Source organism: Phaethon lepturus, unplaced genomic scaffold (assembly GCF_000687285.1).
Source record: "Phaethon lepturus isolate BGI_N335 unplaced genomic scaffold, ASM68728v1 scaffold8992, whole genome shotgun sequence".
NCBI classification, from domain to species: Eukaryota; Metazoa; Chordata; class Aves; order Phaethontiformes; family Phaethontidae; genus Phaethon; species Phaethon lepturus.
Genome location: NW_010525510.1, coordinates 43,966 through 68,177, shown reverse-complemented (window position 1 = coordinate 68,177; position 24,212 = coordinate 43,966). Strand labels below are relative to the sequence as shown.

The 24,212-nt window shown below is 38.0% G+C and overlaps 1 protein-coding gene across 3 annotated transcripts; it reads right to left on the bottom strand.

The window, feature by feature from the left end:
- Positions 1–531: 531 nt before the first annotated feature.
- Positions 532–23,939, bottom strand: OLFM3 (olfactomedin 3). Of its 3 annotated transcripts, none has more exons than XM_010282774.1 (6): positions 23,770–23,939; positions 19,011–19,146; positions 16,607–16,762; positions 12,316–12,535; positions 3,548–3,654; positions 532–1,881 (listed from the first exon to the last, which is right to left on the bottom strand). In XM_010282774.1, exons 1-6 carry the CDS (start codon positions 23,937–23,939, stop codon positions 1,204–1,206), a joined length of 1,467 nt encoding a protein of 488 aa, XP_010281076.1. In that variant the 3' UTR covers positions 532–1,203. The 3 variants fall into 3 exon arrangements, with proteins under 3 accessions (XP_010281076.1, XP_010281077.1, XP_010281078.1); XM_010282775.1 differs by having other exon boundaries at positions 19,011–19,151; positions 23,787–23,939; XM_010282776.1 differs by having other exon boundaries at positions 19,011–19,157; positions 23,811–23,939.
- Positions 23,940–24,212: the final 273 nt, after the last annotated feature.

The following is a 24,212-nucleotide window of genomic DNA, read 5'->3' as shown; positions in this document are numbered from 1 at the left end:
TTTTTGAACCTTTTACTTCGTATTTTCTCCCTGATTACTATCATCCCAGAGAAGAGCTTTATCAACAGATGAATGTTCTTCTATGATGAGTAAGAAGACAGGCATATTAAGGAAAGCTACTTGACTTCTAACATTGCTCCTCACTGCCCCAGAACAGAGTGAATATGGGATGCACTCTCAGACTTGGGCTGGTGGCATGGGCAGCAGCTCTTGTAAAGCCCAGATCAGGGAGTGAGCAAAAAAAGGGAGAGAAAATGGTGGAAGGAAAGAGAGTAGGAGAAAAAGAGATTGAGAGAGAGAGAAGCCAACAGCACGAGATAAAAATTGGGCAGGGCAAACAGTTGTGAAGTTGGGATTGGTATGAGGCTTCAGAGTTGTGAATTTGCTAGTAGGCACCAATGGTGGATAAGGGGGTCTACCAAGCAAAGCTGAGAATAGGGATCATGCACCTGAGAAACTATTGGTCGTTCTCAGAAATAACAACCTTTTCTCATGTTTTTACCACTTTCAATTGACCCATAGCCAGAACTACAATTAAGCTTCAATATATTTTATAAAAAATAGTACTTAGTTTACTTTCACGTAAGTGAAGAGATACAATTGCACAATGGTGGTTACAATGGTAGAAATACATACTGTCGATAAAATGTTTGCAAGAGATTTAAAAACATACTGTACAGCACCACATCTGAAATTGGTTGATGGCAAAATGAATCATACTCCATGTACAAGTAAATTAACTTCCTAAATCTTTCTTTTGGAATAAATAAAAAAAAAAAGTGCAATATGTGTCTGACACTACCAAAATATTTCCTGAAGTTGAGCAATAGATTAAAACCAAAAATGAGGTAAAAAAAGACATTCATGCATTTAAGCTACCATTAGTCTCTGACTCTAAAATAAGGCAGATCATAATGTTTTAAAAACTGTCTTTAGCCACTTAAAATCTTCTTTAGTGCTTTTCAAGACAAGGTCTTAGCAGACCTTATAGAATCATGAGTTAAGATGCTTTTATTTCCAACAGGTCATTTTTGACAGGCTCAGCCATGTTTGAAACACATTATATGATAGAAAATGTTGCTTTTTGTTAATGAAAAAAGAAATGTAAATTAAAAAGAACTGAGAGAGGTGGATGCTTTAGAGTTTAGCACAAATGACACTGCTTTGAGGGAGGGAGGTAAGGGAAAGGGAAGGGAAAGAAAATTATGTGTCATCCTCAGTTTTAATGACGTGGAAAAGGGTGACGTTAAACAGGACCTGATGTCCATTATTCCAGGCATAGAGAGCTCGATCTCTTGCATTGTAGTCAAGCATGGATATATGAAAATATTGGTTATGGAAAGGAATGTCTGTATACTCATAAGTGGAGGTTTTTGTGGAATAAGAGTAGTAGACCTTGGCTCCTGTTAAGTGAGAGTTAGTAACATACAAGGTGCCACAGATCATGAAGGATTCTCCAGCACTTCTCTTTGGGTAGCCTGTGCTCCAGCTCTTCAGCACCTCCAGTGTATCCTGGTTTAGCTGGCTGATGACAATGTTGCCTGCATTCTGGTTGGTGGCATACACAGCCCATAGCCCGATTTCGTCTGCCATCAGGTCAATATCAGAAAAGCCACCCCAGGTGTAAGGGTAGACATTGTGAAAGCCAGCATACTCAAGACTACGCTGTGCAAGCACCCGCCCAGTGTCAAAGCTGTATTTGATTATGATGTTGCTCTGATACTTGTTGAAATAGAGGGAGCCATTGTAGACAACATGGTTGGTTCCTGCCCATTTGAATGGAAGGCTGTACGTCCTTGATTCAGCCCCACTGACAAAGTCTGCAATTGATTTGTATTCACGGACAATTTTATTGTTAGTGTAACTATCCATGTACCAGACCTGGAAAGAAAACAAAGATTGGGAGTAAACACTTGGAACACAATCGGTGGTACATCATGATCATGGTATGTCATGATGGATACATTGCATAAAAAGAAGGAAAAAAGGTTTTAGGTGTGCAGCTGGGTATCGAAGTACAATATTGTCCACATTCATGTTTCAAAAGCATGAGGAACTCTTGAATTTCTAAATCAAAACTTACCTATACAGGTGAACTCTTAAGAAGACTGTTACTAACCACACTGTCTGCATTTTCAGAGAAATGTAATTTTGGATTATTCAGTGTTTGCTATATGGGGCTTGCTTAAAGATATTCCCAGAGACTAATAATCAAAGAGAGAGATGGGAAATGGCATGTAAGCTAAGCTTGGATTTATGCAAAAGAATAAATTTGGTTGAATTTTCTTCAGCTGAACCTCCAATCAGTAAAAAAAATAGTGTGTTCTTAGTATGGAAACCAAATACAACAGCAGTGAAACCAGTAAAGTTTAGGAACCGTTTTTTTCCCCCTTAAAACAAAAGAAAACAGAATCAGTACTTTTTTCAGTGTTCTGTATGCCAACTTTCATTCCCCCATTTTTTCCTTCATGCATTTTGCTTTTTGTCCTTCTAGTTTGTCAGAAGACAAATCAAATCCTAACAAAAGAACAGAGTAATTTCTGCAGATATTTTTTGTGCCAATTTCAGAACTGGCATTAACAATATACTTGTATAAATGCCAGTTCAGCTCCCCATCTTCCTACTAGCTGAGAGGCTGTGAGGGATGTGGTTTGTTCTAATTTGCATGCACACGGGTGGTCTTTGTGTTGCTGGAAGAGGCTGGCAGTGGGGAACGATGGGGCCGCAGCGGGGAGCAGGTGATGGCAGAGGTGAGGGCCCATGGGGGTGGTTCTGGAGCAGCCCCTGGCTCCGAGCTGGCAGAAGAGACTTCCTCGGGATGAGATGGGGCTGAGCAGAGTTGCTGCTTTCCTAAAGGTAATTGAGATTCCTGGGGTCGGTAGTAGACCTGCATGGGTGCAGACCTGCTGCACCCAAATCTTTAGTTACTACCATTTGTATGTTGCCTTTTCTATTGCCTTTGGTTTTTTCTGTATTCAAAAAATTAACCCTCTGGGTCTTACACAAATGAAACATAGTGTTTAGACTTCAAAAGCCCTTTGATGGAGAGAGACCTTCCTCCAAGCTGTGGCCAGTTTGAGATCCTATTGCAGGTCCAAACAATAATGTAACTTGGGTCTGAGGCGGCAAATAGTGTGAATACAGCTTATATGGGGCCTAATTCTGCAAACTTTGACTGTGCTGCATCAGGGGTTATGCTCTTGGGTAAAAATGTTGATGCTTGTGGTATATTACTTGGGTTCTTAAATACCCAGCTAATTTAAATATGGTAGAAAGAAAAAAGTTGTGTAGTTGGTTCAGATTAGGTGTATGGCATCCCTAAAACAGTTGGAGGAAGCAGCACAAATGTGCTCAGCTAACTTTTTTGTCTTTGTCTATCTTTGCACACTGTTGCTTTTTCTCTGAAGATGTTTGACAGTGAAAATGACAGAAGTAGAAGAAACATGCTGATGAGTGTAACCTCCTGGGGGAAAATACCTTTTAAAATATTAAAATAAAGCAAGTAAAACTCCAGAAGGACACAAAGATATTCAGTGCCTTAACGTACTCTGTTATTTTTCTCTGATGCTAATGGATCTGTCATCCAGGCTCCAAATCGGGTTCCGGATATCTTGATGGTAATGGGGCCTGTAATTTTCATCAATTTGCCACATGCTGAAATTAGAAAAACAAATGCATTAATGCAAATAATTACACAACTCTCCTTGACATCTGTCAGGGCACAAGACCAATTGCTCTAAACTAAATAGTGGCTCCAGGGGATTTAGGCTTATGTTGAAGATGGATTGTCATCTTCACTGTATGAACTTTTCTGTATCAAGCAGTGATATACATAATGTAAAAATACCCAAAGAAATATTTGTATATATTTTAAAGCACCGGTACATTTTAATGGGTATAAAAATACAAGCTAGTATAATATCTTCTGAGCTGAAGTGAATAATGTTTAATAATAAATGAAAAGAATACCTAAACTCCCCATACATTTGCCTTCTGAAAGTTCAGTGCAAGGCTAGGGTTGATGGATGATTCAGTTTTCCATTGACCAAGGTAACAAGGAGGTTGAGGGCAGCCAGGAAAAAATGGGCTTGTACACAAAATGTATAGCTGTACACAAATGCCTGTGTGTGCCCTGTGGTTACACACATAGCTGTTCCAGTACTAGGAGTGTGTCTGAAGTTAAGAAAGTGAAAATGAGGATTATTCAGCAACCTTGGCTGTATTGGTTGACTTATAATCCATTAGGCTGTCTCATATTAGACAGTCTGGGAGGAAATAATGAGAGTCGATATGATCTTGGATGCTGACCTTCCTAACAATCCAAAAATCTATATTTTAGGCAACATTAATAACATACCTATTAGCAACTAGCCCCTGGTGGAATTCATATGTTTACCAAGAGGCTTAATATCACACAGTGGTGTATAGGTGATTAGAGCCTGTTTTTGAAGAAAAGATGTTCCATAAGAATGTAAAAAGAAGTGATACATTTCATTTATTTCTTTAGTTTAAAAATAAGTGCTTCTTCATGATACATGGCTGTGCTATACTGTATAACCCTATCTGTATAGGAAACGTGGAAAACAAACTGTATCTGGTGTTGAGAGTGAATTTATTCAGTTCAGAAGAGAAGGTCACATCAAGCCTGGATTTTCTACTTTATGTAACTGCCAAGGAATGTATTGTGCAAGCCTGTTGGAGTCAATTAGAAGGGGGTTAATGCTGTGGTGACAACTCAGGGGCTGCTCACAGGGATTTTGTTCATGACCAGGAAAGTGGAGTGTAATGGAAATTAAAATAACTGAGAACATGCCAAGACCTCAATGAGCAGGGTAGGCTGTGTCTATTTTCTGGGTCAATTCAAAGGCATTATTATTTGCATAGCTCAATCTATGTATCTTAGAATCTTTTGAAGACATTTTGAAATTTCCAATTTTAAAGAATGTTACAGGTTTTCTACAGTCGGTTATCTGGATTTTTTTGTAGATAGGCTTCTAGTATTGTGTGCCGAGTTCTGTTTTTCTACAGTAATGAACTGCTCTTAGCTTGGAAAGTAGAGGACTTTATCCTAACAAGGTGAAGGCTTTTATTTTTAGGTGGTATGTTGATAAATAGTTATCAGAAGTGGGCATGAGGTAAATTCAAACCTTCAGAGGGGTTTAATTTGGAATAAAATTATCAGAAAACTAATAATGAGTAGAAAGAAATGAAGAAAAAATTACTTATTCCTGAATTTTTAGTTTTTAACGTAATTAAAATGCAATGAATGTATGAGTTGGAGAATATACTAATTGGTGCCATTAAAACACAGTATTGAAAGTAGTAGGAAAACATAAGCAAAGAATTTGGAATTCTGAAGCACTGTTTCTTCTACTTAAAAAAAAATATCCAGGAAGCTAAATGTGGAATGAAAAATGAGCTGTGAAATTTTGCTTCTGAACGGACAAAGAAGAGCCCATGGCAGAGGTGTGGGGTGCTCGCAGAGCCCACCTTTGGCACAGAGCCTGGGTAGCGCCAGGGGTTGGGGTAGGCACGGGAGCATGCGCAGTGCGAGCTGAATTCGCAAAGCGGTCTGCCGGCACGACGGCCTTTGCCGGGGCCAGGCAGAGCAGCCACCCCACCAGGTACGGTGAGCGGCCAGCGCTCGGCCAGTGCGGTCAGAGTACGGGGGCAGAGAGCCCGGTCCCACGGCCAGGGCAGGCGTGTGTGAACTCCCAGGCTGTCTCACCAGCGAGTGTGTTGGCGGAGTGTGGGGAGCAGCGTGCGCACTCACCAAGCCCGAGGCCCCACATCTCCAGCAGGAGAGCTGTAGAAGTAGGGAGTGTGCCGGCTGTTGTCGGGGGGGTGTGCACGTAACTTCGTGGGTGCGCCATGCGTGACTGGAACATTTTGGTACTAGCTAGAGAAGGGTGTTCAGAAATGTTTGGGTTTATTAATATTTCTTAAGTGTCTAGTGCCGTGGGTCATCTGTTATATTACTTGTATTGATCCTAAATGTATAGTTCACTGATTGCTGGTTAATTAAATGTTGTTAATAATTCATAAACCTCTTCAGTTTTGATTTGGTTTAAACTATATGAACTGAGCAGCCTTCCCCTGTGACGGGAGTCAGATGCTTTTAGAGCATCATCTTTCAAAATGTATTGAGATAGTGTTCAATGTGAAAAAAAAAAATGACATTGTATGTCAGCCACTAAATGATGGGCAGTTTGAGTCAGGGTATACTTACGTGGTTAAATTTTTATTCCCAGATAGTATGCAGAAAGGAAGACTGTTAGGAAAGTTGCTATATAGCTGAGGGGCAGCTGACTGAAAAAGTGACAAAGCTTCTCTTCTCAGCATAACAAGAGAAGCATCTTGTAAGAGGCACAAGGAATTTTTTTTTTCTTCTGCCTGGTAGTATGACCCGTCTTTTCCTTTCCTTGTTCATTAAACAGAAACCTGTAAGTCTGCCTATTTGTGATATAACTCGATGGAACTGGTATTTAAAACTGAAGAGTAATATTACAAGTATTTTTTCCACATATGGTAAGCCATTCCTGTTGTAATGAGAATTTATATCCCAGCAACAGGTTTCTGCTGTAAATGTTGGCAGTACCTGAGGTCTGTTGTCCTATTTGCTGATAGCGTGGGCAGCAAGAAGGAAGCAACAGAGCTGCCAGTGCCCACCTCTGTCTTGTCATCGCAGCTTCCTTATAGCTAGGAGATCCTTAGGCACAGGAGCTTAATATATGAAGGCTCCACCAAAATTCTAGTCATGGAGTTCTAGTACCCTGCTATTGCAGACAGCCTTTTTATAAAATTATTAACATGATTTTTAAAAACTCAGATATTGTTTGCATTTGCCTACCCTTACTCCAACTGATGATTGTTTCAGAACCTCACTCTTCTGTTAATTTGAAAAATGTTCAGGGCCAAGTACATGGGTGTCATCTGTCCTTTCTTTTGAGTAGTCAGAACTCAAGCCATTGCTTCCAGATGCATGTGGACTGGAACACCTTATCAGTAAGTTCTCTGAGTTCAGAAGGAACTGCTTGAAAGAACAGGACAAGGCCCCAAAGCATGTCTTGGCTGAATGGTCAACTTGATAAATCAGAGCATGCTGTTTTGAACTGTTTAAGGCTGCACAAGTAACTTTTGAAGAAGTAAATTGTCCCAGGTATTCCACAAATCAACTGGCTTGCTAAATACTGGTCTTGTGAATACAGTAAACCTATTGCTGACTGATGATGCAGGGAAATGTCAGACTAGGAGGAATTAAATGAGCCCAAACTGTCCTCCCCTTTTTATTGAAATACCTCTGAAATTCAGTTCTCACTTTATCTGTCAAACTTTCAGACAGTCCTCTAACGCAGTGTTGCTTCCAATATTTGACTGGAAGTTAAGAGAATCAAGTGAATGCAATTAAGAAAACAGTAAAACTAACTTCTCATTCTAGAAGAGACATGTGTCATTGTTTTCTCCAGTTCTGTCTTTTGGAGCCCTACCTTCAAATATGTTTATCCATTTGTTACAGCAGACCTATGAAAATGGGCAGAGTCAGGGTCATCTGTGTATTGTTCATTATGAAGTAGCAAGTGTGCTGTCTGTGCTGAAGTATTACTGCCTTACTAATACAATTAAATAATTTATTCCAGGTGAATATCACAGCATTTTGATGACAAGTTGCTTTCAACTCTTTCAGGAGTAAAGCTCAATGTAATGTTTAACAGTTCACTGACAAAGCAAGGAGAATTTTCCTTGCGGTTGTAAGCACTTCTAACATTGCATTCAGTGCAAGAAATTTTCCTCACTCCTCCACCAGCATTGGAAACAGCTGCTTCTTGTCTGCTTAAGTGTAAAATGTGTTGATCTAATCCCAGCCTGTATTCTTAGCTGCAGAATGAACCTTATAATTGTTTGTGTAGCTATATTAAAATTGATCTTGTATGCTGAGGTTTCTTGCTAGGGAATGGTGACACTAATATACAGGATCATTTACTTCACATTTTTGTGGCATGGCAAGTCTGGGAGTCTGAAATCAAAAAAATACCAATTGGTTTCCAATTGAGACACTTCTTTAGCTCCTTTTGTATGTAGGGAGAGAGTACCTAGACAAATGTCATGTGCAATGGGAAACACGCCTGGGCTATGAATTTTCCATAGCAGTGAGGTGGCTGAGAATTAAAACTGGCCTGTGCATTTACGGTTTTTTAACATGGCCAAAACCTCCTTTTTTTTTTTTTTTTTTTTTCTTCTGGCAGAAGGGAAAGATGAGGATGTGGAAATAATTCTTGTGAGGGTGGGAAAACTTTTTTTTTTAACTGTTTGAAAAGTTTTGGTATATAGCAAACACCTGCTCTTTAATTTCCTGACAGGAGAAGGACCAGATGCTAGTGCGAAGGTAGGTCAAATACATCTTCATACTAGCAAATGTCAGGAAGTTTAGGAACACGAAGAAAAGAAAAAAAGAGTGATATTTTTAGGCATTTTTTTCCCACCACAAAACGGTTTGGATGGGGTTACACAGAAAAAGAGAAGCGCTCAGACTGTTTCCCTTGACTTCGAAAGAAGGAGCTGCCTACATTATAAAACTGATTGTAGTAATTGGAAAATCAAACCCCTGACTGTTCATCCATCCTAAATTGAACTGTACAAGGAGCATCATATCATGCACAATTTGGGTGTTTATGGCTTGATTCATCTAGTAACAGTTTTGTACTGTGGACTCCAGTAAGTCTGTTTGTGATTTCCTGTATTTATTTATATTAAGGAAGAAGTTGAGCATGAAGTGGCCATGAAAAAAGAAAGTAGATATAGTGCCCCTGTAGGTTAGTAAAGTCTGTGGGGTAGAAAGCACCTGGAAAGCTGCTCCAAAGAGAGCAAATACCAGGAGAAGGTTGTGATGGACTAATTGGAGAGAAGCTGTTTTGAAGACATTTAGGAATAGGTAGTTGATAGTCCCAGTCTCTGTGATGCAAATGAATATTGGTAGCTGCTGTATATACAAGTGAGTGTATGATTTACAGAAGGATTTGCAAGGGAGATAAAATCAAAACATTCTCTTGAAGTGTTCATAAGCATTATTATTCTATTTATTGTAGGGAATAAATAGGGGAAAATTGAGTATTTTTTTCAGTGGGTGCACAAATTACTTCCAAGTGTTTTACTACTTGCACTTGCCTGCCTATGATGAAATTTGTTGTAACATTACTTTATAATGTGAGGGAATGAATAATTAGTTTGTTTTTAATGGGTGTATGTCTGTTGTCCTGCATAGAACAAATCCAGGAAGCACTATAGTCTAGTTACTAGAATTCGCTGAGAGGAAGCCTCTGGATTCTTCTGCATGTGTACAGTGACTTGCCACATAATCTTTGGGAAAGTCATTTATTCTCCTGGGCTGCTTGTTCCTTCATCTACAAAATGGGAACAACAGTATATATCTCTATTGCACAGTTTTGTACTAAATGATATTTGTAAAGTTTTTCAAATCCCAAAAGGAGGTTGCTTTGGCAGTACAAGTACCGCTGCAATTAATAAAGTAATCTTATGCCTGCACTAATACCTCTTCTGCCAGTGATGTAACAGCATTTCTTTGGATACATGGAATATTCTACTTGTGAATTTCTAACCAAAAATGTTACTGTAAAATATTGTTTAGATTCTACATTATAATCAGATACAGCTACAAATGAATCCAATGTGTATCTACTCCAGTTATTTCTTCATATTTCATAAGCAACATTTGGAAGAGTATTGGCTTCTGTGAATGCTACTCATATAATTTTTTCTAATTTCATAAACACATTATGACAAAAATAGGGTCCCAAGCATACTGTGCAACCTGCATTTTCCTAAAAATGCACATGCCTTACATGACTGTCAGCAAAGGACCCATGCGTGCCTAAGTATGTGAATTTGTGGTGTGTGCAATCATATACACTCTATTCCTACATGTTTAATTGCATGCACCCTTTTGAAGTTTTGTGGACAAATTTCTGACCAGTTTCCGTCTGTATTTTCTCTTATTCCAAAGAGAAGGAGCAAGTTTCAGTCATCACAACTGCTGTGGTAATCATTAAACCTCAGTGAAAGTAAGACTACTGCTTACTGTATGTTAATGAGGTTTGAAAGTCTTGCCAGTGCAGATGGAAGATCCCTTTTAATTGGCCAGGACAATATAAATAATGCACTATATTGCTGAAAAACACCTGCTAGGGAGAAGAATGGAAAATACCCATTACACATGCTGGCTAGATAATTATTTTGTGAAATGCAACAAAACCTCTGAAGACTCAAGCCAGATCCTGTGCCACATCGGGGCCAGTCTACCTTCTGCTGCCATAGGCTTCTGACTGTCGGGTTGGCATGTACAGTCACAGCTGGATCATCTCCAGCACAGTGAATGTGGCTGGGGAGAAGGTGTAGACATGAAAGCTGTTCTTTTATGCTTGCTGAATTGAACACACAGTACCAGCCTTGAGGAGTTATGGTAAGCCTAACTGAAGCTGTTTTCACTTTAAAAGGCATATGGGGTTAGGCCAGAAATATAGACAGTCCATTAGCAGGTGAGCATAAAAGTCATTTAAGCATCTAAGATGAGGGAATAACGCCAATAAGGGTGAATAAGTCTGTATTAGATCTCAAGAAGGCCAAACCCCTTTTAATAATGGATGTGCTTAATACTATTTTATACAAAAATTTTCTCTCTATTGCTAATGTACATAATTTTAATAGTTTTTTTTTACATTAGCACATCAAGACAAGTAGAACATGTTGCAGGAATTCGGGGATAGCTAGGAAGGGAAATGTGGTTGAAAAATAGGGAAATAGTAAACAAGTTCTGAGAAGAAATGTATCTTATACCGTAGTCCACTAATCAATGTTACAAGAATAAGCTGTAAAAGCAAAGAAAAACAAGATACTTATTAAAGATAAGTTGATGATCTTTTGGTGTCTAATAAACTTACTGGAACACTCACTATCAGAAAATACTGTCTACTTATATGAATTTTCCTGCTTGGTGGGGTATCGCAATGCAGATGCTTTTTCCTGGCTGTCTCCTGTCAATGCAGTAATGTGCTATAATGTGTGTGTATTGAGGGGAAAATAGGATCATAAGAAATTTCTGTTTGAAGAAGTCTTTCATGTGTTTTAGCCCATCATCACTGTTACTTCTAGTGTAAGATAAGGAAATTGAAAATAAATAATTTAAGAGGCTAACCTAACCTAGATTTTTCTCATTCTCTTGTCTCACAAAAATAGAGGCACTGCTTATCGAGTTAAAAACATATGTGTAGCATTTAAAAGTAAACATCCCACACTTGATAACTGAGATACTAATCACAGGACTGAACCTTGGAATTTCTAGTTTATTCATCTTTGGTGTTAACTTGCAAAGCATTTGTTTCTCATAGAGGGGCTGGATTTGGGCTGTAGCAAGCCAGATTGTAATAGTGATCCGTTCAGGAGTGTCAGAACGCACGGATGGAAGAGGGATGGACATAGGGACTTTACATTGGGATTGTAAATCAGGCAGATACTCATTATCCCTCTTTGGGTAATGGAAGTTTAGGCTGACACTTGATAATGATACTTCAGGCTTTTAGTTTAGGTAGGTGATACTGAGCTAGCGCTGATTTTTCAGAAATGCTGAACGTTTGACTTTTTCTAACTAAAGCTAGCGTGTGAGTAACCAAGATGGAGGCTGCCTGATATAAATCTAGCACAGTGCTCACAACAGATAGTTGCTGTGCTTCCTACAAAAATCATGCTTTGTTCCATTAAATTAGGTGTAATGCTTAATTACATTGTATTGCAAATTGTAGAATGGCACATCTCTCCTCATGCTAATGTTACAGGTCTAAAGACAGTACAATCTGCGTGGCCTCTCGGGTGTCGTAGCAAGATGACAAGGTTTGATGTGGACATCTCAAAACTGATTCCAGTCTACTTCCCACTAAATTTTTTTCACACTGACATCCCAATGATGACTTAAGTAGCAATGCTTGTCTGAGCTTTTTTTAAAGAATATTTGTAGCTCTCCAACCATTGTAAATCTCTTAGATTTCAAAGTTGCTCTCTGTTACAATTTTACATCTTAATTCCTTCTGTATATAGGAGGGCACATCATTAGATAAGATACACTGGTGCAAATTTAGAATGCTATGGCTGACCTTAGGTTGAGTTACTCTTGACTTTTATTAGGGTAGCATAGATCAGAATAGAATGTAGCTTTCATCAAACAAGAAAAAAGAAATCTTTATCTTCCTATAGAGACAACTAAAAATATACAGCCAATGGACCAAATTTGCCATGAAATTGTTAACTTACTGAGCTTTTTCATGCAGTCTCGAAGCCTGGTTTCTAGACTGAGTACACGCTGGTGTAGTTCTTCATAGTCATAAGCACCAATTTCTTCCTGAATCCCAGTGAGGACAGTAGACAGATTCCTAATTTCCTCCTTGAACTGGGTGATTAATTTGGCATCAGTTTTGTATTGTTCCAGAACTGGGATCAGTGGCAGGAGCTCATCCATCTTTTCTTTCAACTCCTGTTAAAGGCAATCAAATGTGCGTTAGAGCAGTTTAAAGGATTTCCATTCCCTAATTCCCTTTAGTGTAATATTTATGCCCGTTCTTAAAATAACTTAAAATGATTGTAGATTTTGGTGATAGATGTGTTACTAGAGTATTGTGAAAGTCTTAGAAACCTCAGACTTAATGGTAGTAAGCAGTAGATAAAATGTACGAGAGAATAGTTTTTCTACTGAAAGCACCCAATTACCTTCAAGTGATCTGAACCAAACCTGTTGAAGGTCTGACTTTCCATCCAGAGCATATAAATCCCTGCTAAGTGTGTGTATCTTGGGAGAAGGTGATTAGGCCTGAACACACAGTGACGTTCGAGGAGGTCATGCCTGTTTTACAGTGCTGTCATAGTTGGTGAGCTGTTAATTTCTATTTCACTCCTTAGAAATACTGAATTAATTTTTTTCCTCAATGGCTGTTGAACACTGTTTAGTTCTGTTCTGGCCGCAGCGATAGGCATCTTTTTCTTCTGAAGTAAAAATTCCATGGCTCTTAACTGCGCTTTGTATTTGTCATCCTGCTACATTGCTAGGTGCCTTTGGAATTTGTCAGTTGATTTCTCTTCCGGACTATCACAAATAGGTTTTTTTTGCCATGTGCAGTTGCTGTTGCATGGCCAATCCTGTTCTTAAACATTGATTAAATAAAATAAGGCTCCACTTGGGATCTTGGGTTGCCCCTTTCTCAGACTTTTGCCGAGTCATATACTTTGAGAATTTGTCTAGGTTTGTAACCTATATTGGTTGCTCATCTTTCATTTCTTAATTATTCTTTTAAATGCACTAATCATATGGACTTTATTAAATTTAAACTAATTGTTTGAGGTTGGTTTTTGCTTGGTGGTTATTCTGTAGGAAACCTCAAAGAATCCTTGCAGTCAAAAGGCTTTGCTGTATTGAAAAGCAGACAGGTTTGTCCCTGATGTATCATGTGTGTACAGAAATTTGCGTATCTTTTTCTGTTTTGAGGAAACAGCAGGACTTCCATGAGCAAATGCCAGAGAGACATGAGGAGATGCAAGCCTGGACAAAACAAGGCCAAGGATGGAAATAAAGATTTGTTTAGGTACTAGCATTAGGTTGTAATAGAGACTGGGAACAGATGAGGATACACAGGGAGAAGGTATTGAAGGGTTTAAAAAAAAAAAAATCAAGTGCTGAAGAATAGCTGGATAGTGAGCAGGTTAAAAGGGAAAGCAGAAGAGAACTAAATGGAAGCCCAAGCACAAGAAAGAGTTGTGGAAGCAAATGTGGTTAGAGGTTAGCATAGTCACTGAGGTGTGCAAAGATACGCACAAACAGTTTGTTACATCAGTCATACTAAAGGATGCGATAAACAGGGTAGGACCTTTCCAAAATAAATAACATGATGATGCCAAATGCATTTTTGCTGAGGAGATGTGAAAGAAGCTGATGGGCGGTGTCAGCATTTGAGCTGCTTGAAGATCTACGTCTGAATTTTTGCCTCTCAAAACACGTTCTAAGACAGCTTGAGAGTTCTGCAGTATCTCTTCATAACCTAGCTAACATATCCATATTGTTTTAACAATTGCTTTCATATCGGAATTATTCTGTACTCAAAATAAAGACTTACATGTGTTGTTAGGAAGTATATTTTGCACAAAGGTCATCTTAAATAGCTAGAAAATTGCATTTTAATTTATAAGCAGATATGTCATTATAAATGGATTTGAGAGTATTAGGAGTTCTATTGGTTCTGTTCTCAAGGGGTCTTCCAATTACATTATAGCAAGCAGAATTACTGAAACAGACAGAAAGAAATGAAGAGTCATTTTGTCTACAGTTAGAACTATTTTCATTTGACTGTTTTTAATAAAAAAACTTTAACTTGAGCCTACTTTATGCCTGTTAAAATTAAGAGTTATTTTTTCCTCGATGACAAGGAGAGTAGGCTTTGTGACATAGAAAGTAGAGCTCCGGAAGCCAAAGTGTTTGTTACTTCATTTTGAAATGATGAACTTACTTTGGTCTAAGTTCATCACTGAGAGAGTGGTTAAGCATTGGAACAGGCTGCCCAGGGAGGTGGTGGAGTCACCACCACTGGAAGTGTTCCAAAAACATGTGGGCATGGCACTTCAGGACATGGTTTAGTGGGCATGGTGGTGTTGCGTTGATGGTTGGACTTGATAATCTTAAAGGTCTTTTCCAACCTTAATGATTCTGTGATTCTGTGGGGCAGTGAACTGCCAAAAATAATGGGTGAACCATGATGTAAAGAAATGCAAAGCTTGTAAAAACTCAGGAAGATAAAATGTGTTTAAGAGAATTAGTGAAGGTAACTTATTCCTGATAAGGTTTATGCCAGATGAGGTATCATTTGAGCAAGCTGCTGTCTGCTGCCTGGCATAAATGATGATTTGACTGAAGTATGACTATATGTCCTCTTTGGTTCTCATCAACATGGAACCACAACATTAGAATATCTCACTTCAGTAAATGATATAAAGATGGTTTTGGTATTTTCCTGATAAAGACAATAATTTTTTTGGTTTCTGCTGACAGTCCTGGCTTGTTGCTATGATGAGTGGTACAAGAACTAATTTGTGTTGTAACATGGATAGGTGGTAGACATATTCTGGCACTTCATGCCTGCTGATATGAGGGGTTATGCTCTATTCAGAATGAGTTTCTTTGTCTCAGGAAAGATAAAGCACTGGACTTTTAGTAGATCAAATTTCAGAAAGCCAGCAATGTATTGTATTGTTGACCTTTTAAATGATTCTATAATTTGATTGGCTGGAAATCTGTTTTATACTCGAGGCAAACTATCAAACTGAAGTTAAATGACTGGCCAATACAAATATTAAATATTTAAAAGGTTGGAGTACTGCAGAAATCTGCTACCTTTGACATCATGTATCAGAAATTCAAATTTTGATATTTTGTTCCCAAGGAAAACTGTAATGAGAATACAGAAAATACAATGGATTTAGACAAATGAGTTGCTACTGTAGCAATGAGTGATGAAGGGAAAAAAGGTGGAGACGTTTCTTACTACCTGAAAATAACTGGAAATATGTGCTCAAACTCTAAACTAAGAATGATGACATAAAGAATAAAGTTTGGTAGTCAGACCATTAGTGTACTTAATTCCTGATATTGAAGAAGATATATTTATCTTATTCGTATAAGACCCATTGCATATTCAGTGTCTCTGAAACATAAATTAGACCCCTTAGCTATATAATTGGTTAGGTATCTAACTTTAGCACCAATTAGAAAACTAAGTCCATTTTATGTAAACTTTCATAAATGCTTTAAAAATATGTTTAGTTAACATAATGTAATCCTCAGACTGTATTTTCTAGATCCTGTCCTGCTGTCTTGAAATATCATATTTAAATATGCTCTTGTAACATTTTTTTTCCTTAAGAGTAGTTCAGGTAGCTTTTTCAGAATACACAATGCTATTTTGTAACCTCTGCAACCCTTCTTCCTCACAAAAAGGTTGGCTTGTGGTTTTGTTGTCATTAAAATTCCTTAGAAGTCTTTTTTTAATCACACAATGTGACTGGGAATGATTGCCCTCCTCCCCTACCCCAAATTCAAAATAGCAAACCTTCAGACATGAAATTAGATCTTAATTGTATTGGATAAAAATTACAATAACCTGATTTATTATAGGCTTTCTTCCCTTCAACTGCGGTAAATGTCAGGCAACAGTAAAAGTGCAGAGCTCTCCAGTTGTTTGCTATTAATTCCATTGGATCCATTTATCACTGGAGGTTGAATGAATATACGTTTCTCAGTATGACATGCACATTGATACAGAAAGAACAAGAATCTGTTTATAGTGACATTTCTCTAATGACTTAATAATTAATGGTTATTCCCTATTACAATTAAATTGAATAGAGCAAAAGAGTATCATCATAAAGAAAGATTTATTATGCTTTTCTTTTTAATATTGCTCTTGTATGAGCGTTTCAAGCTGAGATCTTAGCAGTCCGTGCATTGCTGCTTAGTAAATTGCTTCCAGCAGGCTTTCAAAGTTAGTGTTAAAATAAAACCTACTTGAAAATGCTTTGTCATTAATGTCTTCCGATCATCTTCAATTTGCCGGAACTTGGCCTTCAGTCCTTTCATTTGTGTTTCCATTTTTAAAACATACTGGAAATCCCTCTGAGTCCGTAGATTTAAAACTTCAATAGATTGGGACATATTCTGAACCTGTTAAAGAAGAACACTCTCTAAATGCACTCTTTGTTGCTTTACTTTTTTCCTCGCTAGGCAGTTAAAAGTCAGGCAATAAAATGTGCTTATGACAATGTTTTAGTTGAGAGTCATTTATGCCACACTATAGTTTTAAATTGGGTAACTGCTGATGGTCTAAAATTGGAGACCAGAGCTAACGGGGCTATCAGGAGCAAGACATCAAAGCCATAAATGATTTGGACTAGCTTCTTCGAGGTAGAGGGAGATTGAGATCCTTTCAGCACCATTATCAAGGGGCTCAATAAAGGCTGTTAGGCAGTGGAGTCTTTCTCACTTGTCGTAGATGCTGACTGTTCTTCAGGATGTGCTATATAGCACATGTTTCCTCCAGAGCACTTCAGGAGGGACAGGGCTGAGAGTTGGAGATTGTCGTTAGTATGAATGAAGAGCATAATTTTTATTGCTAGTAGCCATTTATATAATAATTAGGTATAAGGAATTCAGGAGACTATTCAGAGATAAGCTGAGGTGTGCCCATGACCGAATAGGTGTTTGCTCATGATTTTGTAAGTAGATATAAAATTAGAAATTTTATCCAAGTAGACTGCTACAAATGTATTAGGCACCATATTGAAGCTTTGGCTCAAGCAAAAAAAAAAACCAACAAAAAACCACAACTGCCTTCCTGATAAAAGGCAAACACTGCAGTATTCCTGTTGTTTGCGAGAGTATGCAATGTTTGAACTGATACTCCTTCTTGAAACTAATATATTGTGACCTACAGAATGTGTGGATTCAGGAAATACTTTTTAAATACCCTTAAAAATAGTATACATTACTTATTGCACAAATGCCATTAGCAGTTCTTAGAAAGTATTTTTAATGAAAAAAACCTAATTTTTGTTATTTCTTTGCTTTATAATTGTTGAAAGCAGGCAATGAAGTCCTTCAGGTCCTGGAAGAAGTTTGAGTGTTTCCACTTGTCAGAAGCAGCATTCACGGAGATGCTCTACTTAAATGACTGCATGGACTTAGTAAAGTAATAATATGACTTTACATACCCATAATTACCACAGTTCTAATCATAAGAAAACAACTTTTAGAGACTGATGATTTAGATTCTTTCCTGTGGCAGCTCAAAAACTATGTTGAGATCTTAACACCCCTCCAGCACCCACGCCAAAAGAAAGATTTTTTTTTTACATTAATACTTCAGTGTGTGGGAAATACACCACAGCAAAGACTCTGGGGGCTGAAGTCTTCCTCTGTTAAGTAAACAGACAACGTGAGAGGAGGTAGCTCCTCCTCTGCATGCTCGTTCATCTGTCCTCTCCCTGCATCTCATGCTATGGGCCCTGTCGCAACCTGAAACTAAAGGTCCCTGCTGAAGTTCGTGGAGGTTTAGGGAGGGAAAATCTGCAGCAGTCTGGCGCTTTATTAGCACTGGAGTGAATTTTCTATTGCTAGAAAAATACTGAAAACTGTGTGCAAAAAATTAATATTTTTAAATCTCCTTTCTGCTGCTGTTCACACACTCTCTCAGACCTCAGATTCTGTATCACTAGCTGTGATACAGTAATTATAACCTTCGTTACTTATACAGGGAACGCGGAGCAATAGTTCGTGTTTTCATGGTTGCAGCATTTTTTCAGTTGTGGCAAAATAACACTCCACTGATTTTACTATACATGCGATAGTGAGTAATACTGTAAATAAAAACTCGGTTGTTTGGGGAAAACTTGCATCAGCAGAGAATGTATAAATAGTATTATTTGAGGAAAGAACAGATGAAAGAAAATTAGAACTGTTTCTCTTCTATATAGTCTGCAGATGCTGTCAGGTCTATATCTTCTTATTTTTTGGTAAGAGACAAGGAATGACCTTCAAGAGTCTTATATGATTGAAGCAGAAGCTGTAGTTTAAATCCCACAGCAACTAACCAGTTTGAGGTGGGATTTGTAACTGTTTTTACAGAGAAAAATCAGTCCTTGTCTGTGTGTAAGGAAGAATTTTGTGAGGAGTGAACAGGAGAGAAGATGCAACTTCAGTTTGCTAGAAGAGCGACTTAGGTTGGGAAAGGTGTGTTTATAAGGAATAGATAATGATCTGTGGTGAGAAAACACAGGTAGGGGATATACCCTGAAGAAATATTTTGATTAGATAACTCTTTAGTATTCCATTACATATTAAATTTAGGGAGAAAGGAGTGGATTTCCGCAGGAAGTTTAGTGGTCAAAAGGAGGAATTTGTTGGGAAGACTTACCTTCTCTAGCAGTTGTCTGAGTTGCCTGCTTTTGGCATCTCTTGAACATAGGTTTTGTTCAGGTGCAACAACAGTGCAAATGCAACGGCCATCAGGATCCTGGGCTGAGCTATAAACTTGCCACCCTTCCTTGGGGCTAATCTGAGTCTGTAACAACAGAATAATAAAAATAAATGGAATTGAACTGACTTTTTTTGTTGTTGTCTGAAAAAACCTGACACTATTTTTGTTTATGTTTGCAGTGAGGTTTCTTCTGGTCAACACTTGTTACTCTCTTAACTAATTACATCGGTGGTTTCACACAGTTTTGTCCTACCTCACACCTTTGTAATAGTTCTCTGGAAGTGTCCAGCATACATTGTTTCCAGGGTGGTTGAGAACAGTTTTCTGCTTATGATTCAGCACAAGCTAGTTAATTCTTTGCAAAGGGATGTTACAGTTTTTCATCAACAGAGAACAAACATGTCCTTTCAGCCTGAATGACTTTTACTTTAGACTAATGGAAACAACAAAGGCAGAAAAGAACAAATATAAAACCTCAAAGAGAGAACACAGTGTATGTGACTCACGCATTGGGAATTGGCTCAGAAGTGGTTGAGAATGTGGGTTAGCAGGTTTGCTCTTAAAGATGCAGCACAGAGAAAACTGTTCTCTGTTGACTTCACTGCACATACACCAGGGAAGAGAGACTTGCTGCAGGGTAGCACTGGAAAGCATCTGGTTAGTTTAGGTGAATGGGGGTCAGCGCAAGCATGTGCAGTAAGACATTGCACATCCTTCACTGGGGTGGAAGAATTCTGCAAATTCCTAACCCATTCTTTTTTACAGCAAGTACCACCGAGAAAGAAAAGCAAAAAAATCACATTTTCTTGCAGAGCAGGCTAAAGCTGCACTGCATTTAAAGTTTGTGCGATACCTTGTGAGAGTAGCTATCTGTCTGTTTAATGGGATGTATAGAAATACACAGCATAAGAATAAGAGAAAGCAGTATAATTAGCTGATGGAAAAGATTCAGGGGATGGAATTAAAACTAATGGACACACGAAGTAATTATGTTACTTTCTTCTTAATCTGAAGTTAATCATGCATTATTCTTTCCTAATAATATAGTATTGACTACTGAACTTCATAGTGCAGATGCTAATGGATGCCACTGAAGTAATTTTGGTCTGGACACAGCTGGAATCAATTACTAGTTATATTATAAAATTGTAGTTAGTGTCAGCACAGAGGGTGATTATTTAAACTGGCAAACTTTGATATTGATGCTTTACTGGTGGCTTAATGCTGAGTAAGTTGCAGAGTTCCTCACATGAGAAGAGGTGCAATATCCCTGTAGGCTGAGGTTAGAAAAGAGCACAGACTCTTCTGAAGCAATCATTGGAGACAGCAGTGACCTCTTCTACTGTGGAGTTAATTGAAAAAATCAAAATTGTACTGTTCCCTTGTTTTGCAAGGAAAAATGAAGTGTCATAATGTAGATGACTGTGAAAAGAGGACAGCTGAACTTGCCATAGGGTTTGCCAGAAAGGCATATCCAGAGTTCAGTACTAAATTATACTGCCTCTGTGGTGTTCTCTTTGCCTTAACTTTTAGGCCAAAGGGGATCTAGTTTAAGACATGGAGAACAAAAAAAACTAAACAAAATTACACCTGCAGATACAATTTAAATTGGCTTTGAGCAGCTACTAAAATTGCAAGCTAGAACAAGTGAAGCCTATCAAGGCTGGTGACCCTTGCAAAGTGTAAGCTAATTCACTCCCGTAGTTTCATGATTCTCTGTAGAACGTACACCCAGACAATCTTGTCACGCAAGAGCAAGGAAACTGAATTTTTGTTGAAATTCAGGAACCTAAAGCTTGTCATTATAATTCCTTTAGGACAGAAATACTTAATTATGAGTGTATGAAAAATTGTGATATTTGAGCCTTATGCCTGCTACATTTAGATTGGTAGTGACTGGTATTACTGCATTCAAGTAAGTTTTCTACAGCGGAGAATGGATGAGATACCAGGATCATGCATAATCTATAGTAAAGCCATTATAATCCAAGCTGTGTTATCAAAGGTACTTCTATATTCTAATGATATAATGAGTGTCTCTCTCTGCTTTATCGAAGGGAAAAAACCCCCCACCTTTATTGATTAAATTAGCAGATATTTTCTTATGGTGTCTAACATATGGCTTGATTTAAAAAAGTAACTGGTATTTGGGGAAATACTTCTCACAGAGAGACTATCAGGCCCAACACGAGTGCATGGCTGTTGGCTGCCTGTGCATAAATAAGTGCTCGCACAGTACTACAATTTAGGGTACAGTTCTTCACGGTATTCTATGGTTCCCTGTGTTTGGGCCATTAGGGTTCCTTCATTAATTAGGATGGGTAACATGAGTGATCACAGAGAAAAATCAGAGAAAAATGAGTGCAGGTGCACTTTGCCCCCCCCCCCCCTTGTTTGTTTTTTTTTTAGTTTGACATTTAATCCCTACCTCAAGCAGAAGCTGCTGTGCAGGGAAGGAGCTAGAAGGCATCAAAACCTTACAGAAGCTACTGAATCTGTTCTTCAAATGCAGGCTTACTGCTGACAGGCCTTAGCAAACAAACAAGTAAAGAAACAACAAGTGGAGAACAGCAACAATAATAAATTATGCTAGTTCTTGAAAATCTGGGGAAAACGGAGGAGTCCCTACAAAGACCAATATTAATCATTGCCTTGGCAGGCTGCTGTGCTACCGACTCGCTTCACTTACCTCCAAAAGATTTATTTTTTCACCTGTACTTTTATATATTCTGATAAAACAGTTATAGTTACCTTGATTGTTACTAGTGGCAGGGCAAATGGCAGTATGTATACTTAATATGGTTGCTTAAATATAAACAGTATTTTTCAGTTTGTCTTGCAGTTTCAATCCTGGGACTGGAATAGAGCTGAAAAGAGGAGGCCCTTTCCCTGACCCTACCTCCTTGTACAGTTCTTCCAGCTGACGGGAGGAAATCGGGACTCTTTGTTCTTTTTTTCCTGGTACAGTGTACACAATTTCTGCGCTATGTATGTGCTAGGAGAGAACTTCTGGAGAAGTGCATGTGCTGCACTGTTCACTGGACAAGATGCCAGTGGATAACTCTTGATGGCAGTTAAAAACCAGTCAGTGATGACCTCAGTATTACTGAGCACTCAGGGCATGAAGTCTCTCAGCCAACATCTAAAGTTTAGAGAAAGGTAGCAGATCTGGGGTGCTTGATTTTATGCAAAAAGAACCCCACATGATTGAAGTTCAGATTTTTTTTTTTACTTGGCAGATGTTGCTGAGCTCAGATGAGCAGGTTTTTATGATTGTTTCCCAGCTCTACTGGCACTCCTGCTACCCCGTCTTGAAATGCAAAATATGCATGTAACTCCAATTCAATGAGGGCAAAGAGCGTTACTGAAATAATACTTAGGAGGCACTTATATCAGCAGTGCTCTGTTGTAGCCAAGGGAAGCATGACAGTTTACACTACTTGGAATCTGAACTTGTTAATACTCGTATCTATTTATACACACATACACACACACACATATATGTGCGTGTGTGTTGTAATAACTACGGTGCATCTTTAAACATTTGCATTGCAACTTTAAACTTTGATTTAAATGTGGTCGGGAACTTTACTACTTGTAATATCATATTGCCACAAGAACCAGCAATATATTTTGTAGTTCAATGAGCACAAGTTACATTTCAGGAAAATAAAATAGAGCTTTTTCTTGTCTTTTCATCTTCTTGCTGCTGTAAAACACAACAGAATTCTTTCTTACAACATAATTTAATTAATTTTAAAGTGGTAACATTTGAAGTCTAAATGCAGTGATTTTCTGCAGTAATGTTTTTCCTACATGCATATATTGAATTGATTAAATGTTGATTAGTAGATACATCGTTTTTAGTTACAACTAAAAAACTAAGTTCTGAGCATAGTGAACTACTGTACAAACAGTTAAATTTACATTTTACATAACATTATATAAACATCTGATTGCAGTTACACAAAAAGATACACAGAGTGTTTTACTAAACATTTAGGAAAATGGTGTTCTAGTTCAATTTATGAATATCAGTATAGTATTCCCTGTTGTCCAATTAAAGTCTTACTTTAATTTTTAGGCTTTCCATGAGTAGTTAATCAGAGCTTTTCTGTAGGTCTTCATTAACAAAGGCTGCTGTATATGAGCATCAACAATACAAAGTGATATTTGTATTATTCCTATATCAGCCTTTCTAAAATTCTGGTACCCAATCTCCTAGTACCAATTTTATTTTGTTTCTAATAGCTATTTATTTGCTTAACTGTACTCTGATGAAGAAAAATGAGAAATAATCAGACCCCTTTGCATACTGTAGTGATTAGCTAATATATAACATTATTCAGAAAAAAAGAAACCTACTGATGGATTTTTTTTTTTTTCTTTCTTAATAATGCAATACATTTTTCTGGAACAGTAAACATAGGAAAAAAGTCTAGACAAATGAAATGACATTGCTGTACTACTTTTAGCATTTCATGCTCAAGATGAAGGCATTTGTTCTTAAATATTGAAGGATGCTATTTTAAAATCTTTCCTTTCATAGTAAGACTACAACATGCTCACCAATGTGCCGTTTTGTGATGCCCAAAGAGAAGCATGCATTATGTGATGATAGCAAGATAAGTAGCTTAAAAAGAGTTTTACAAAGCTTTTTACAAAACTAAAGCTTTTGCTGGCACTTAAATACTACTTCAGCATTAAGATGGCTTGCAACACATCACAGCTACTTACTAGAGTATCTGAAGTGGTTATTCTGGTGGTATTTAGTCCTACCAGAGATGGGAGAGTTTGGGACATCCAGTTAGAGATCATTGCCATGGTACTAAGAACAGCACCAAGCTTCAGCAGTGGAGGACTCATTGCTGTGGAGCTAATGAGTTTTCAAACTGACTCATTATCATCCCAGTGCAGGCTGGCAGCGAGAGGCGTGACTGCAGCACACAACATCCACAGCGTGAAAGGAGATCAAGCTACCCAGATTTAATCATCCATTAAAGACACTCGTATGCTTATTTGCCCTCTGTCTTTCTGCTCTTACTAACTAATACTTATGACCATTTTATGCTGACCACTAAATAAGCAGTCTTTTCTGTGCTAATCATCATTGCAGTTTCCAGTGGGAGATAGCGTGGG

What these genes read in the sequence shown, in the direction of transcription:
- OLFM3 (XM_010282774.1), bottom strand. Translation starts at nt 23,939, where the DNA reads ATGAGTCCTCCACTGCTGAAGCTTGGTGCTGTTCTTAGTACCATGGCA. An exon ending in TCAGACAACTGCTAGAGAAG is followed by an intron (nt 16,763 to 19,010) that starts GTAAGTCTTCCC and finishes CTTCTTTAACAG; the next exon opens with GTTCAGAATATGTCCCAATC. An exon ending in CATCAGAGAAAAATAACAGA is followed by an intron (nt 1,882 to 3,547) that starts GTACGTTAAGGC and finishes TTTTCTTTCCAG; the next exon opens with GTCTGGTACATGGATAGTTA.